Consider the following 17,295-nt stretch of genomic DNA (forward strand, 5'->3'; position numbering starts at 1 on the left):
AGATGCCTTATTTCCTGGACCTACCACAATGTACAGAAAAAAACAGACAGCAATATAAAATCCCACTCTACTCCTGCTAGGGAAACCTTTATGCTTGTGTCTACCTACTGAGTCTGTAGAAAGCACAAAAATAGGTTTTTTAAAGAATTCTTATTTTTAATCATGCATTTTATTTACTTTTAATCTCCTTATCTTCTATTAATCTCTATCTGTACAGCCCTGTCACCATCAATTTCTTCTTTTTATTTTCCGACTTGAAGTAGTTCCAGAAAAAAAAAAACAACAAAACAAACTGTTCACTTGAATTTATGGTTTCCTTCCTTCCTTTCTCTATTTCTCTTTCTTCCTTTCTTTCCTTCCTTAACACAGGTAAGACCTATAACAAATTGACAGTTAGAACCAAGTTAAATCAAACCTGGAAGGGAGGTAGCCGAAATCTGTCTCAAAGAATTATTTTCAACAAATAGCATTGAAGCATTGGCCAAGGTGGGAAGAAGACCAAGAGAACTGTCTAGGCAGTGACTCAACATGCTGAAGCCAGGACTAGCAGCTGATACCCTCCATCTTCAGAGCCTTACTATTTACAGTCATTGATCTCTCCCTTTCATAACACCCCAATTCAGCCACCAGAATGGACTTCCCATGGACAGTCTTCCCTTAAAAGGTGGCTGGCACAGAATCTGGGGGGTCATGCAAGTCCTCTGGCAGCCAGCAGGGTTGCGGCTTGGAAAGTCTTCCTAAGAGAAGGCTTGGAGAACTGTCCACCTTATCTTTTCTTTCTTGATGTTAACAGGCTAATACTTCTTCAGAACTTCCAAGTTCTGAAGAAGCTAATACATCTTCAGAACCTCCAAGTGCTTTAGGACCTCTGAGCTGCTGACAGACAACAGTGTTTCAGAGCTTCCTCCTTGTGAGTACTCCACTGTCCTAAACTGGAGATGATGATCAGGGGATGAGATACTGAGTTTATCCCCAGAAAGAAAATGAAACCGAGAATCAGTGCATTGCCTGAACAGAGCTGACTGTCCTCCACTAAGGTTTGAGAAGGGCCTATTAATGACACCTTGCATGTGGGCCCAGGGCTGTCAGTCAAGCAGCCTCTCCCACGTAATATCCTTGGCAAATATGAATCTGTGAGTAACAGGTTTGAATGATGGCAAGGAGGAGACTGGAAGGCTCTTTGCTCGTAAGGGCTCGATCAACCCGAGAATCTGAAGGTAGAAGTCAGCCTTCAGGAAACTCTTCTCAGCTGAAGTGTGTGTGCAAGTGAAGGAGGAAAGAGCATGGGAGTCGATTTCAGGGAAGCTGGTGAGGTTCTTCTGTGATTCCTGCCACCCCACCGTTAGTAATGTTGTCTTTGGGTCTCCAAGGCTTTGCACTACTTACTGATGTAAAAAAAGCAACTGGGAGGGCTGACTCTGTTATCTTTCTTAGTTTGTTCCTTCCTAGCTAGCACCACCCAGGTTGATAACTCAGCTAGGGCAGAAGAGGGGCTTTAAGAGTTGGCAAGAGTTCTAAGATACTGGAGAGGGGTACAAAATGGGATCAATGCTTATATGATTATTATTATTTTGCCAAGGATTGGCCCTGGTAATTAGAGGAAAAAAATGCCCTGAATATAAATGAGATATAAGTTTGTAAGAGGAAATATAAAGGATTTGAGCCAGGCCTTAACAGTGGAGAGCCTAGAACTCAATCTCAGAGTCTGTAATATGGTACAAGCCACACAAAACTACCCAAGCACTGCATCCTTATTTGTGGGCACCTGTGCAAAAAGCACCTTGATATATTTCTTAATATAACAGACCACAGATGGCCAATAGATATCTTCTCAAGTGTTCTTGATCAGTAGGTAATTGCTGTTGGGAGTGATACAGTAAGAAGGTTTCTGAAGTTATTTTTGGTCCCTGGAAAAAGGGCTATAGCTGATTAACAACGCCTGCGTCAGATGCAGGAATGAGGAAGGTCAGCCCATGTGCCTAGTATTTTCCATTTCTATGCTAAACTTTGTTTTTGTTGGTTCACTAGACTTGAGATGATCTGTAGCAATCTTTACGCGATATATCTAGTTTAGATACTCCCATCACCTCACTTTCTCAGTTTCAAAAATCACGTCAAACTTAAGCATTCTCTCCACCTCATTCTGGATTCACCTCTTCCCATATTAATTCAAAAGGAGTGGACAGGTAACTGGCTGAACAGAGGCAAAGAGGACCCCAAAGAGGTGGAGGCTTTTATGCGTGTTTGGCTAATTTCCTCTTAACTTTTGGAGGCTGAGCACAGGAGAGAGGGAAGGGCTGCCCCACCACAGGTGTGGCTGGGGTACCGGGAGCTGGAAGACTGTGGAAAGCACGATGGCCGTGCTGGGGTGTTGGGGACCGAGGCTGTGAACTCTGGCTTCCCTCTGACAGCCCCTCTGGAACACGGTCCAGACAGATCCCATCCAAGACGGTTGTCTGTCCCAGGACTCTAGCTGCTCGGGGCAGCAGTGAGGTCCTCAGACCCAAAGCCTGCTCTAGCCTGGAGGGGCAGGAAGGCTTGGATAAGGATGATCACTCAAGAGTCCCTAAAATTCCAGCAGTCTCTGGAGGGCTCCGACATCATAGAAATTTAACACTGTTCCACTTGGTTATAAGATCTAACACTGGCTTAGACATTCTGGACTCTCAGTGAGGGTTCCAGCATCTTAAGTCCCTCAGTTCCCTTCCAGAATGAGAAGCCCACCCCTGGGGGACTTCACTTCTCACCACGTGGGCCTATGAGGGGTCTTCTCTTGCAGAAGGGCTAAGAGGTGAGGAGCTGTGGAAAAATGTGGGTCACTTTTAAGGCAGACTGTTTGGTTGTGTGGGGTTTTTCCTAACCTAGTCCTACCATCTTGGGGTACTCAATGTATAGGATAGAGCAGCCGGAAAAGTAGCAGCAAATGTGGTCCCAAGGCAAGATCTGGGGAATGGGATGGATATTATGGCCTCAAGCCTCAAGCAGGGGGCGGTTATAATACCTTGACATTGCAATCCTAAGCCATTTCCAGCTTGGCCTCGAACCCTGGAGTTGGGGTAAAATCCCCCATGGCAGCGGGAGAATTCGGGGGCTTTGCATACCTTGGATTCTTTACCTCCTCCTGGGTCCTACTTCCCTAGAAGGTAGGTGATCAGAGACCGTTTCACGCCCAATCCCGAAGGACTGCACCCTTGTGCACACCTTCCATATTGTAAGCCACAGGCTGTGAGCTGTCTTAGCATTTCAACACTTGGTCCTGGCAGTTTCTCTAACTCTCTTTCTCCCAAGGACAGTGTCGGCTAGGAGCCCGGGAGAGGAAAGACTGAGTCTGCCCCAGTCTCTCTCTGCTCCGTCTCCAAAACTGCCCTCACGCGGGTGTTCGCGCAGGTGCGTACGCAGGCACACCTACTAACCGCAGGTGGGCACACTCCTAGATACGTAACTCCTACATACATGTTTCTTGCTGTGGTTGTGTGACAAACGGTTAGAATTTTAGGAGGCTCAGGGACTGCACGCCGTATATGCAGTCCGTCTAAGACTTTGGGATGGGATTCCATTCCATCATTCAGCATGGCGAGACTTGGTTCACGTGCCCCCACTACGAGTCCTTCCTGGGTGAAATTAAAGGCAGACCGGTTGGGTGCTAAGGATCCCTGGTGTGGAGAGGCCATTCCGTTGAGCAGCTGACTGTGAAATCAATACCAAAGGGATGCGGGTCCTGGCATTGGGAATTCTTTGACAACTCCTTGTCCTTCCTTAGCCATGGCTGTATCCTCGGAGGTCTTTCCGGCTGTGTTCTTGGGCCTGGGGGTCCCGACAAGCACAGTCACCCTGTAGGTCACAAGACATAGGGAAGGGGGTGACCTGCAGAGAGAAAGATAGAAGAAGTGAGCCAGGTGGTTGAGGCCAGAACGGCAAATTCCAGAGAGGCAGTGCAGGGCAGAGGGCAGATCACTGGATTTGGGGAGCAGCAGATTCAAGACATGACTCTGCTTCTTACTAGCCCCGTGATAACTTTTATCAAGGTCACCATGGTCATTATCATAGCACTTCCCATTTTCAGGGGCATTTATTACAGGTCAGGCAAAGCGCTAAATGCTTTCCAAACAGGAAAACACTGAATCCTCTGACAACTCTGTAAGATAGACACTAAAACAGTCACCCTTTTATAGGAGAAACCGAGGCGGAGAAAGGGGCAGGCATTTGCCCAAAGTAATAAGTGACAAATCTAGTATTTAAAGTAGAAAAAGCAACCTCCCCCAGAGCCCCAGGTTCCTAGCTGTGGAATCAGTAGAATAAGACAGACCTTGCACTGTGGACTCTGAGGGCCGAATGAAATCATGGGTGAAAAATTGTAATGTACTACACCAGAGTTGGTTAATAGACTTGTACAATGGAATATCTAACTTATAGGGCTGTTGTGGTGATCAAGTGATAGAAAGGATGTGACAAGGTCTTTTAAGAAAACATAACTCTCTGCATATATCGGTAATTTTGATTTTGAGAGGCAATGATGAAAACAACAAAAGCATTTGTCAGCAAGCTCAGACCACCTTCTAGGGGGCTTAAATCCTGGTGGGGAACATTTCACAGAGAGACTTTTGCAGAAAATTTGGTTGAAGGATCTCAGGAGCGGATTTCAGCATGGGAAAAAGCGAGAGGCATACAACATGACAATTCGATATATATATATATATATATATTATGAAGGTTAGAAAAAAATTAAAAGAAATTTAAAAAGAGAAAGTGAGAGGCCCATGTTTCAGTTCCGAGTCCATCCCTTCACACGCGGTGTGACCTTGGGCTGGCTGTCCTTTCTAGAAACAGTGAGAAAGAGCCCAGTAGAGTGAATGTCCTCCCCACACAGCGGAGGATCTGTCTTTGCAAAGAGCGCAGTGCTGTCCCTGCTTGAGCCCCAGCCTAGGCTGACGCGAGTGGATTTCACCTCATTGCATCATGACATTTGCATATAACTTCCCCCAGAGGGTCCCCCATCTGCACAGATGGATTTAATGACCTCATTTGCCTCCTGCCCGGGGAAGGGTCTCGAGTGCTCACACAGGCCTGGAGAGCATCTTTGTCTCTCTAGCCTGTGGGCTCATTCTCTATAATTCTTTTTCTCTCTGCCCCTGTGCCCACCCTCCCTGTCTCCCTCCCAACCTCTCTCCACCCTGCAAACTTTTCAACAATTTAAAATGTAGGAATGAACAGGAAGATTGAAGCAGAAGCCCCAGCTCTCTCACCTAACTGAGGTGTGACCTTGAGCACGTGACAATTTCTCTGAGCCTCAGTTAACTCCGTCATGAAATGGGAGTGATGAAAGCACACACCTCCAGAGGTGGTGACAAGGGGTAATGAACTAACCAATGGAAAACCCCTAGCAGGCAGTGCGTGCCGCATGCCGTCTCGCTTAGCGGGACGGGGACTGTGTCAGCCGTGTTCATTCTTGTTTCCCCAGGGCCTAAGCCACAGAATACGAATGCAGGCCTGTTTGCCTCTCCATCTCTCTCCAACTCTCTCACTGTGCTCAGGCTAGTGCACTTGTTTCTCTTTTCAGTTTAAGCTCACAGGTGCGTGAGGCCATGGTGAGTATCCCTGGAGCTGCTTCCATGCAGAGCCTGCCTTGCTGCTTACAACTGCTCACTGTGCCCTGTTCAGGACACTTCCTAGCCTCCATGCCTATGCACAGGTGGTACCGTCTGATCTAGAGCATTCCTCTGCAACTTCTTCACCTCTAAGACAAGCAGAGAATGTTAGAATTGGAAGAGACCTAGAGAAAACCCTCTAGTCCGTGTGGGGAAACTGAGGGCAGAGCCACGTCCAAATCTCACAGCTGAGGTCCAGTGGGGAGACCACCACCATGTGAGCTGAGAGGCCTGGATTAGCATCCTCATTTGCGTCATACTCGCTGAACAACTTTGGGAAAAACCCCTTCACCGCCATCACCCTGAGTGAGTTTCTGCGTCTACAAAAGGTAGATCATTTTTTAAATGATTTTTTAAAAAATGTATTTCATATGGTTGTGAGCAAAGATGAAAGAGGCAAAAACCCATCCTCCTGCCCATGCTAACGTTAAGATGACCCAGTTACCGCGCATGTCTTCTGCACAGTTAGTTTTCTCTGCAACTAACTCTTTCCCATTGGGCTCCTCGATTCGTTAGGGACGGCTTCACATCTGGTCTATGTCTCACGCTTCCTGCTGCGCCTCACACAGGCAAACATGCAACAGATTCTCTCGGAATACGACACAAAGTCCTTAGCAAGAGTTCAAGGCCTTGCGTGGTCTCCACACTTCTCAGACCTCACCTGGTTCCCTTGGTCCCCTCACTCTCGGCGGCTTTATTTACTGGTGTTTTCCTGCTTTTGCAGCCATTCCTGCTCCTCCCTTTTCCTGGCCAGCTCCTCTTCCTGTGCCAGGTCGTATCTCAAGCACCGCCTCCTCCCTCGTTAGTCTGGCCAGAGACGGCACCATCATGCTCATCCCATATCCCAGCCTCCTCTCCTTACACCATTCTTGTGCGGAATCACTTCTGCGCTTGTGTGCCAGGGCAGTCCGGGCAGGGACCATGTCTGTCTGCCGTTGAACTGAGTCTTTATCTACCATATGGCAGGCATTCAATGGACCCACGGATGGAACGACATATGAATGCGCAAATATACAGGAAAAATACAAGTCACGGGGCCTCTGTTCTTGCACTCATGTGCTGTGTGACTTTGTACAAGTTACCTCCCTTCTCTGGGCTTCAGGTTCCCTGTCGATCTGTACATTAAGAGTTGATTTTAATGATCTCTACCTTCCCTCTGTCTGAAAATCCTTCACAGTCTGAGAAAGGCAGAAGGCAATGCCCTGGGCAGAAAAGATGGAGAAATGCAGACTTTCTCCACAGCTTTGTGTCTTACACGTTCCCCTTTCTGCCATCTGCAGTTCCACTGGCTTCTCCAAAGCTACCGGCTGGCAGGGCCCTACACCCGTTAGCTTCTCAGGCCCGTCTGGCCAGTCTGGCTGTGAGAGCATAGTGTGACCATTTGCTTTCCTCCCTGGGCCAGCCCAGGGAGTTTCAGCGTTTCCCTAAAGACATGGGTCTGGAACCTAAGGGAAGGAATTTCGGTCAGAACACAACGAAGTCTAGAAGGTTTGGTCTCAGGGAAAAGAAAGATCCAGGTTCTCCTTGTGGCCCCCCACATGCTTGTAGACGCAGCTCGCTAGGGGCCTGGAAGGCAGCGCTGCACGGCTTTCGGCAGGTCCTTGGCACCTGCGGACCTGGACTCCCCTCTGTGAGACGAGCGTTCTGGTGCGAAGCCAGTGAAGCAATGCTGCTTCCAGACCAGCTCGTGGAGGTCCCCGTGCAGAGGACCTGCACCGGCACCTTGCCCTTCCTCTAGCCTCTCAGTGAACTGCCTGTTCAGGGCCTGCCTGGCGAGGGGTGTGGGGGGGGGGGGCTCCCCTCCTCCCAGGTGACTTCACTGATCGAGGGCCTACAATGGGGAAGAGAGGGTGGATATCGCCAGCCCTGCCCACTCCCCCAGGTGTTCCCAGGTCTGACCTGGAAGAGACGGGGAAGCCTGTCTGTCCAGGTTCGAGGCTGTGAACACCACTGTACACACACATACACACGGGCCCCTCCGGAGGCTGTCCGCGTGTTGGGTGATTCCCGTGTGCTAGCTCATGGGTTCCACACAACCTCGGAAGGCTTACAGATGGGAAAATAGAGGCTTCAGCATGTTTAAAAAGAAACAAACTTGCCCTGGGCCTCACTTAGTAGATGCTGCAGGATTCTAACCCCCCCCCCCCCCGCTGCAAACACTGAGAGCTTGTCAGCAAGTGAGAGGAAGGGGAAGGCACCTCTTCACACCCCGACCCGGCTGACCGCCGCGTGGTCTGTTTCACAGCCACTGGCCTTTCATCCCTTATTCTGTGCCTGGCACCCAGTTACTCACTCTTCCCAGCAACACTAATAAGGCAGCTATTCTTACTATCCTCGTTTTACGTCTCAGAGGAAACGAAGATGCAAAGCGGTGAGTCACTGGCTTGGCATCTGCACCCATTTGTAACCGCCCCTCGGCACCACCCCCACGGGGCAGGTAGAATGGGAGTCAGGTTCCCCTTTTCACAGAGGGAGAAACTGATATGGAGAGAAGAGTCCCATCCTGATAAAGCCGGCTCTCAGCCCGATTCCCAGATGCCCTGATTCCCCAGGCAGCTTCCCACCTTATCCCCCAGACAACCTCCCAAGAAAACATACCACCCACGGCACCAGTGCCGCGGTGGCCAGTTTACATCTGGGATTCCCAGCACCATGTGGCCAGGCTGTCCCATAAACGGCTTGGCCACCCACTCTGGGATTCTGTCAACAAGCCCAGGTCGGTGACTAAAGGCCAGGATTCTCTCTTTTTCCTCTAGGCTGGAGATGGTGCTCAGCACAGGGGTTTCTCCCAGTGGGTGAGCTGCCCAGGATAACACCTCCGCCCGCGTGTGTGAGCGGCTCAGGAATGCAGCCTGGCAAACGCCACAGGGCCCTGGCTGAAGGTCTGTCTGAGGCTGAATTCTGAATCAGACTCAACAGGGAGGTCACAGGCAGAGACTGTGCAGTGTGGGGCAGCAGGAGGCATCCTGCACTGGCGGTCAGAAAGCCTGGCTGTCCACCCACCCACCGTGGGGTCCTGGGTGAGTCACTGTACCACAGTGAGTCTGGGGGGCTTCATAGTGTTGGTGGAAAGACTTGATGACATCAAGTAGACCAAGGCCTGATGCTGAGGATGAGGGCTCCCCTGCAAGCTCCTTTGGGGTAGGGTAGATCTGTGTCTGGCACGGGGCATGCAGCAGTCAAAGAACACAGAAGCTTGTTTAAACGTGGGTAAGTGGAGGAGGGAATGGAGAAAAAGCATGGGTAAAGTGGAGGAACACACCAGGCTAGATGAGAAGGAGACTTGGCTTTGATTCCTTGCACTGTTAGTCATGTAGTAGCGTATGCTAGTAGGCAAGTTACTTCTTTTGGCCGGAGGGGAAGCTGGGTGGGGTGGGGGGGAACTTCAGTTTGTCTATAAAATGGGGGAAATAACAGTCCTGCCACAGAGAAGTATTTTGGATAAAGTATAAAATTCAAGTAAAAGCACTTGCACAGTGCATGGTGTATAGTATGTGCTCAGTAAATAATGCTGGTGATGGTGACAGTGGTGATGGCATTGACAATGGATAATAATTTGGGGGGATAGAAAGGTCTGATTCCTTTCATAGGATCAAGTTGAAATGAGTGTTTAACTCACCCACAGGAAAAAGTCAAAGCTACACCCTAAATGGGGGAAATCATTAATACTCCAGAAAGCAGTGAATTTTGGACAAGGAGATTAGTCTACTTTGCTTAGTCATTTGCCTGTTATCTCTTACTAATCTTACAAGTTGAGCACATCCGTCCCCTCTTCCAGGAAGCCTTTTAGGATCCTGTAGGCTGGTTCAGTGCTTAAAATCACTGCTCCCTGGATACAGTTCAAATTCCGCAGCATGGTTTATAAAAGCCTTGCTCATGCCTCTAGTCTCACCTCTCTCACCCGTTCCCCTCTTGCACTGTGCTCTAGCCATATTCAGGGATTAGGGTTTCCTTAATGTGTTCCCTTGTTCTGGGCTTTTCACAGACTCTGCCCTCTACCAGAAATACTCTTCTCTCTCATCTTTATCTCTGGCCCTCCTCCTACTTCTTTTACCTGAGTAAGACCTACGGCACCTTCCATGTCTCACCTGATGTTGCCTTTCTCTAGGAAGCTGCACTGACGCTCCTCAATTGCTGTGTCTCCATTAGCATTTACTGTGCTCTTAATGCCTGGCCACTGGTCCCCAAGATACGAGCACAGCATGGATAGGCCCAGGTCCATCTCGCTCGTGGCCTAGCACGGTATCTATCACACAGCAGGTTCTCAGCAGTGGGGGGCACCAGAACTTGGGATATAACAGTGATCAAAATAAATGCACCTTCTTGCTCTCATGAGATTTTCATGCCAGCAGCCAAGAGGTATAGAGACTGCCAGACGATAAATAATAAATACATTTTACAGTATGTGCCGAAGTGATGTGTTATGGAAGGAAGAAAGCATGGAAGCCAAGGTAAACGGGTGTGGGAGTGCCAGAGGTGATGTAAGGTGGGTGGTCAGGGTGGGGCACATTGCGAACACAACACTTGGGCAAAGACTTGGAGTGAGTCATGAGGATGAACGGAGAAGAATGTTCTTGGCCAAAAGCACAGCTAATGGTGAAGACTGGAAGGTAGGAGGATGCCTGGCCTGTGTGTGGGATGGCAAGAAGTCCAGAGGGCTGGGGTGAAGTGGGGCAAGCCACCCATGGTGGGGGGTGAGGGCAGAGAGGTCTGGGGGTGGGCAGAGCACGCAGGCCATCATCAGGAGGACTGGTTTTCACTCTGGTAAAATGGAGGGGCACGGAAGGGCTGTGCATGGAGGTGTGAGGCCGCCTGACTTCTTTTCTGATGACCATTCTGGCTGCTAAGCTGAGATGTTAGACCTGTTGATGTATATCCCCAACTCTGCAACTCAACATCCAACCCTTTATCAGCTCTGCTAAGACGGCTGCTTTCCATCTCATGCTTTTGGTTATCTTCCCATATCTTACAGAATCGCTAGCCTCCTTGGACCAATGGACTACATTTGGGTTTCATGCCCTTTCTCAAGAAAACAGGTTTTCACTTAGATTAGCAAAGGCATGTGGCAACCCTTCATTTAATGTCATCAGTTGGGTGTGCCGTCCTGTGCTGAAACATGCTCCTGGGCTTATTTCTTTCGTTCTGCCCTGAGCCCAGCCCTGATCAGCCCTCAAGCTCCTGTTCACTCACCACCTCACTCAGGAAGCCGTGTGGAGGGTCCTTAGACATGAATCTAATCCAAACATCAAGAGAGAAAAACCTGATGAACCTGGTGCCCAAGGCCTCAGAGCTAAGCTGTCGAACTGGGACTACATCCCGACTCCCCAGACATCTTCCAGAATCAGTCTCTTAGCAGCCGCCCGAGACATGACCGTAACCAGTGTTCCAGGCCACCACGCCTTAGAAAGCCCTGGTATGTCCAGTGTTTTAAGGTTGTCTCTCCTTCCTCCCTTACACCCCCAACACATGCTTACTTAGAATGATTTCAATTAGAAATGAATATGTTTTTGTTATTGTTACAAGGGGAAACTGTTGAAGCAACCGTTCTGGAAATCTGCTCTGTATTCTAGACTCAGGGCTCCAACAGGAAAATAATAAGCTGGCATGTGAGCAGCTGAGTCCCTCCCCTTCCTGCCTGCCTTGAGCTGCACACAGGTGTCTGGGCAGGAAGCTGGTCACCCCTGTCGGATGGAGTTTCCTGCACTGTCTTGCTCTTGTTGGCCAGCGGGGCCCAGGTCACCCCACAAGGCAAACGTGGGGAACAGCTGGTGTCTATACAGACAGACAAGGGGAGGAAGGCTGGAGAGAGCAGACAGACATCATTCTGGCCCAAGTGACTGGGAGGAGGCCCCAGCTCTGGGGACTGGGGAGAGGTTTAGGGGGAGAGGAGGCAGGAAGGCAGTCCAGGAGGAAGTGCTTAGCTCTGGGGCTGCAGTTCATACCTAGGACCCAGGCCAGGAGGACCAGGAAAGCAAGAGGCCCATCCACTGAAGGAAGGGCACGGTGCAAGCCCATTGCAACTAGATGCTCAGAACGGGGGTCAGAGGCAGGTGCTGTGCAGCGCAGAGTCCCGAGCTTTGTGTCTCAGCTCGACCACTTACTGGCTGTATGGCCTCAACCCTTCTAAGCCTCAGCTGCATCATCTATAAGGTGAAGATAAAAGAGAGAGACCACACCTACAACAGGGCTACTGTAGTGATGAAATGCAATGACACATGTGAGAACAGGGGACACTATGCTTGGTAAACAGTGAGCTCTCGAAAAACAGTAACTACTATTATTTGCTTGGAGTCAGGAAATCCTAAATCCTACACAGAGATCGGCCACCTGTACAAGTGATTCCACCTGAGTCTCAAATGTGTACTTTGTTGGACGGTTCTGGAGTCTAAATGGAATAATATGCACAGAGATTCTAACCCATGGCCAAGCACGTGGTAAGTGCTCAATTACTGTCACTTGGGAAGGTGCATGAGTCAGTCTGTGCTGCCAATGAGATTCTGAGCACCAGGCTCAGAGTTCACGGGCAGGGAACTTCCACAATATGGAACTGGGGCCAAGGGTACAGGTGGGACTTAAACAGGCTAGCAGGTGAAGGACTGGGAGGAGAGGAAGGAAGCCTGTCTCTGGCCCCTCTCCTGCCCTGAGAGCTTCCTGCTGTGGAAGCGGGAGGCAGAAACCAGGACTTTGTTGTGTTCAGGGGAAACTCCTGTCTGGGTAGTCAGGATTGATTGGTAAGGCTGGGAGCCTCAGCTATTCCCCACCCTGTCGCTGCTCCTGAGAAAAGCTGCTTTCTCCTTCTCAAGGGGAGGGGGTCCCACACCCAGGGTTCCCTGGCTGTCTGGGTCCACAGTGAAATGTCTCCAACTGGAACAGGCAGGGTCATGCCCAGGTGCACTGAGGACAAGGTTCTGTCCCCACCTGCTTTCCTCTTCTGAGACTCAGCCCCACGCAGGAGAAAGAAAAGAGCTGGGCTTGTGAGTCAGTCAGACAGAACTGGGTTCGAATTTGGGCCTTGGCATTTGCAAACAAGTCCTGTAAGTAGTCTGAACCCAAACTGGCTCCCCTGTGCAATGGGGCTGGGGTTGACATGAGCATTAGGAAGATAACAGAGGATGAGTGTCTGGCAGTGTCTGATGTGCGGCCACTCACTCAGGGGTGTTCCGTCTTATTGTCAACTATCTACCTCCGTACAGCAGCTCACTGCAAGGATAATTGGTTGTGGATGAGAGAGTAGAAAGGTTCCAAGAAGTCGGAGTTTACGTAGAAGTTAGGTTGGGAAATTTAAATCGTAGGAATATGACTTTAATTCGAATCACCTTTCTTCTCCAGAGGTCAGATTTCCAGGAGTCTTGAATCTGAAGAAAGTTCCAAACACTTCTGAACAACAAATAACTATGACAAAGCCACGTGCACCATGAGAGAGGTCATCCGGCTCTCTAATACACAGGTCACACATAGTTCCAACAGCTGTCTCCACTCTGCCCCTAACCACTACTCAACCTTCACCAGGAAAGTTCCTACTCATTCTTTAGGACTCAGTGTGAATGTCTCTTCCTCAGGGGAGCTTTCTCTGACCTTCACACTGGTCTCCAAAAGATCCCACACCTTTCCTTCATTGTCCCTTATGCAAAGGTAATCAAATACATAGCTGTATACCTCACTGCTGAAAATCTGGCTCCCAAGACATACTGCGAGCTGTACAAGGGTAGGTATGCTGTCTGTCTGGACTCTACCATGTGCACACAACCTGGTCCAGTGCTCAGCCCATAGAGATACTCCATGAACACACATCTCCTTTCACGGAGGGAGCCTGGTCACCTGCACTCTGAGGCCTAGGCCGACAGGAAGAAGCAACAATTTAAAGTGGGAGAAGGTAATCTTTTAACACAAAAATCCAAAATTGCATTTATAATGTGAGTAGAAAAGAAAAGGGGGGGAAAAAAGACTAGGGAACATGTTCAGAACCAGCAAAAAGCTAACTAACTCTGGGTCCCTTAGTAAAGAGACAGCACTCATCTCAGGGCCCTGGAGCCTGAAATTGCTGTAGCTGAACCCAGTATAGAAATAGAGTCTACATGGCCATTTGAGATATATATCTGTATATTCAAATGACTGTAATAATTTGGAATCTGCACCTGAACCTCAATCATGACTTCACGTCCCTACCACGTACTCCCTAGAAATAACAATCCACTTAAGGAAGTTTCCCACTAAAATTAGTTTTATTTTTTAATGTTTTAGTATGTAAGTAAGTTGGTAGGAAAATTCTTTTAATTGGAGCTGCTCTTTCTCCAGCTGATGGTGTCAGGTGAATAACATTTCGTAATTCTACACAAACTTCTAGAACACAAACTTCATTGTTCACTGTTAAAGAGGCTGACTCCAAGGGAGTGAAAGAGACACACTGTATTCGTTTGGTAACAGGTATCAAGGGCCTTAGAAATGCTCACACCTGGAGGGGGGATGGAGCTGGTGGAAGAGTAGGACGTGGAGCTCACCTTCTCCCACAAAACATTAAAAAATACATCTACAAGTAGAACAGTTCTCACAGAACAGCTACCAAACGTTGACGGAAGACCTCAGACCTCCAGAAAGACAGGAAAACCTCCACATAACCAGGTAGGACAAGAGGAACAAGAAAAAGAAGGAATCTGGATGGGGCCTGAGGCCCAGGGAGGGAGCTGTGAAGGAGAAAAGGTTTCCACGTGCTGGGAAGTATCCTCCCCTGCGGGGAGAGCAGACTGGATGGAGGGGGAGGTTCAGAGCCTAGGAGGAGAGCACAGCAACTAGTTTGCGGCCGGCAAAATGGAGCGTAACCTGCACAGAAGGTCGGCACCACTGCCCTGCGATCTGTAGCCTAAAACAAACACCCCTCTGTTAGCGCAGGTGGGGGCTGGGCGCTGACGCTCAGGCTTCAGAGGTCAGACCCAGGGAGAGAACCAGCGTTGGCCGTCTGGAGACAGCCTGAAGGAGCTGGACCGTGGCAACCAAGGGTATACTCAGAAGAAGACGGGGCCCACCAGAGAATCAAGGCACCATTATTGTGGGGGGGGGGGGGATGCATGAGGAGGGGGCGGGACCACTGTAAGAGCTTCGTGAGCACTCCCAGGCAACAGGACACCACCTACAGGAGCTCTGGGGGCGGGTGCGAGTCACTGCCGCCATCGTGGGCTCCAGAGGCAGGCACAGGCCACCACCACGAGACCTGCACGCAGGAGCCTGTCCCCGATGTCCCAGGAGAACTCAGCACCCGCCCTTAGGAAATCTGCGAGCAGGCACCAGGCCCTACTGCCAGTGTCCCAGGACCGTACAAGGGCCGCTGTACCTGCATACCCGATATCAAGGGGATAACGGACAGCATGTTCTGGGGAAAGAGGCCCCAGGCGTCCAAACTAAAAGCAGTCTCTCGACTCTGGAAAAGAGGGTGGAGTAGAAGGACTTGAGCTCACCTCCTCTCATGAAAACACCAACATCACAACTAACTGCTGGACAACCATCGATAAAAAAGACGACTGGAACCTACCAAAAAAGATATTTTACATTCAAAGACAAAGAAGCCACAATGAGACAGCAGGAGGGGCAGTTTCACAAGATAATCAAATCCCATACCTGCCAGGTGGGTGACCCACACACTGGAAAGTAACTATATTGTAGAGGTTCTCCCACAAGAGAATCCTGAGCCTCACATCAAACTTCCCAGCCTGGGGGTCGGGCATCAAGAGGAAGACGCCCCAAAGCATTTGGCTTTGAAGGCCAGTGGGACTCGAGTGCAGGAACTCCACAGGACTGGGGGAAACAGAGACTCCACTCTTGGAGGGTACACTGGGACCCAGCACAAAGCAGTAACCCCTTAAGAGCTGGGGCTGGACCTACCTTCGAGTCTTAGAGGGTCTCCTGGGCCGGCAGGGGTTGGCTGTGGCTCACTGGGCGGGGGTGGGGGGGAGAGAATAACACTGGTGGCAGAAGCCCCAGAGAATAGGGGCTCTCCTAGGCTCTGATTGGTGTGAGCTCTCCCGGAGGTCCCCATTTTGGCCCTCACATCCTGGCCCTACCCAACAGCCTACAGTCTTCAGTGCTGGAACACCTCAGGCCAAACAAACAACCAGCAGGATAGGAACACAGGCCCACCCATCAGCAGACAGGGTGCCTAAAGCCACCTAAAAACACACCGTTTGACACAGCCCTGCCCACCAGAGGAACAAGACCCAGCTCCACCCACCAGTGGGGAGACACCAGTTCCCCCAACCAGGAAGCCTGCACAAGCCTCAGGATCAATCTCAACCACCAGAGGGCACACACCAGAAGAGGAGCTATAACCCTGCAACCACCAGAAAGGAGACCACAAACACCCAAAGTTAGACAAAATGAGATGGCAGAGAAATGTTTCAGATGAAGGAACAAGACACAAACCTACAAGAACTACTAAATGAACAGGAGATAGACAGGCAACCTACCTGAAAAACAGTTTAGAGTAATGACAGTAAAGATGATCCAAGATCTCAGGAAAAGAATGGAGGAACAGACAAAGAAGTTATGAGAGATGATTAACAAAGAGCTAGAAGATTTAAAGAACAAATGAACAGAAACAATACAATAACTGGAATGAAAAACACACCAGAACGAATCAATAGCAGAATAACCGAGGCAGAAGAACAAATAAGTGACCTGGAAGAAAGAATGATGGAAATCACTGCCATGGAGCAGAATAAAGAAAAAGATGAAAAGAAATGAGAACTGTCTCAGAGACCTCTGGGACAACATTAAACACACCAACATTCACATTATGGGGGGGGGGGTCCCAGAAGGAGAAGAGAGAGAGAGAAAGGGCCTGATAAAATATTTGAAGAGATTATAGCTGAAAGCTTCCCTAACATGAGAAAGGAAACACTCAAGTCCAGGAAGTGCAGAGAGTCCTGAACAAGATAAACCCAAGGAGGAACACGCTGGGACATATTAATCAAACTAACAAAAGTTAAAGACAGAATAAATATTAAAAGCAACAAATAACATACAAGGGAACCCCCATAAGGTTATCAGCTGTTTTTTCAGCAGAAACTCTGCAAGCCAGAAGGGAGTTGCAGAATATATTTAAAGTGATGAAAGGGAAAAACCTACAACCAAGATTATTCTACCCAGCAAGGATCTCATTCAGATTCGACAGAGAAATCAAAAGTTTTACAGACAAGCAAAAGCTGAGAGAATTCAGCACCACCAAACCAGCATTACAACAAATCCTAAACAAATTTCTCTAGGCAGAAAAGAAAAGGCCACAAAAAGATACAAGAAAATTACGAATAGGGAAGCTCATGAGTAAATGCAAACATAAAGTAAAGGTAGAAAATCATCCACACACAAATATGATATAAAAATCAGCTGTAATGAGAAGAGGAGAGTACAAATGCAGGATATAGGAAATGCATTTGAAATTAAGAGAGCAGCAACTAAAAACAATCTTGTACATATAAAGACTGCTATATCAAAGCCTCACGGGAACCACAAACCAAAACTCTACAACAGATACACATACAAAAAAGAAAAAGAAATCTAAACACATAACTAAAGATGGACATCAAATCACAAGACAGAAGAACAGAAGAGGAAGGGAGGAAAAAAGACCTTCAAAAACAAATCCAAAACAATTAACAAAATG

General features: G+C 49.0%; 1 protein-coding gene across 2 annotated transcripts in view; it reads right to left on the minus strand.

Moving 5' to 3' along the window:
* Nucleotides 1-269: 269 nt before the first annotated feature.
* PAPPA (pappalysin 1) overlaps nt 270-17,295 on the minus strand; it is a 254,987-nt gene continuing 237,961 nt past the window's right edge. For both annotated transcript variants that reach the window (XM_067743528.1, XM_067743530.1), the window contains exon 22: nt 270-3,864. In XM_067743528.1, coding sequence (XP_067599629.1) covers nt 3,757-3,864 — 108 coding nt within the window. In that variant the 3' untranslated portion in view covers nt 270-3,756. The remainder of the gene's footprint in view (nt 3,865-17,295) is intronic.

This window comes from Pseudorca crassidens, chromosome 7, assembly GCF_039906515.1.
Source record: "Pseudorca crassidens isolate mPseCra1 chromosome 7, mPseCra1.hap1, whole genome shotgun sequence".
In the NCBI taxonomy this organism is placed as follows: Eukaryota; Metazoa; Chordata; class Mammalia; order Artiodactyla; family Delphinidae; genus Pseudorca; species Pseudorca crassidens.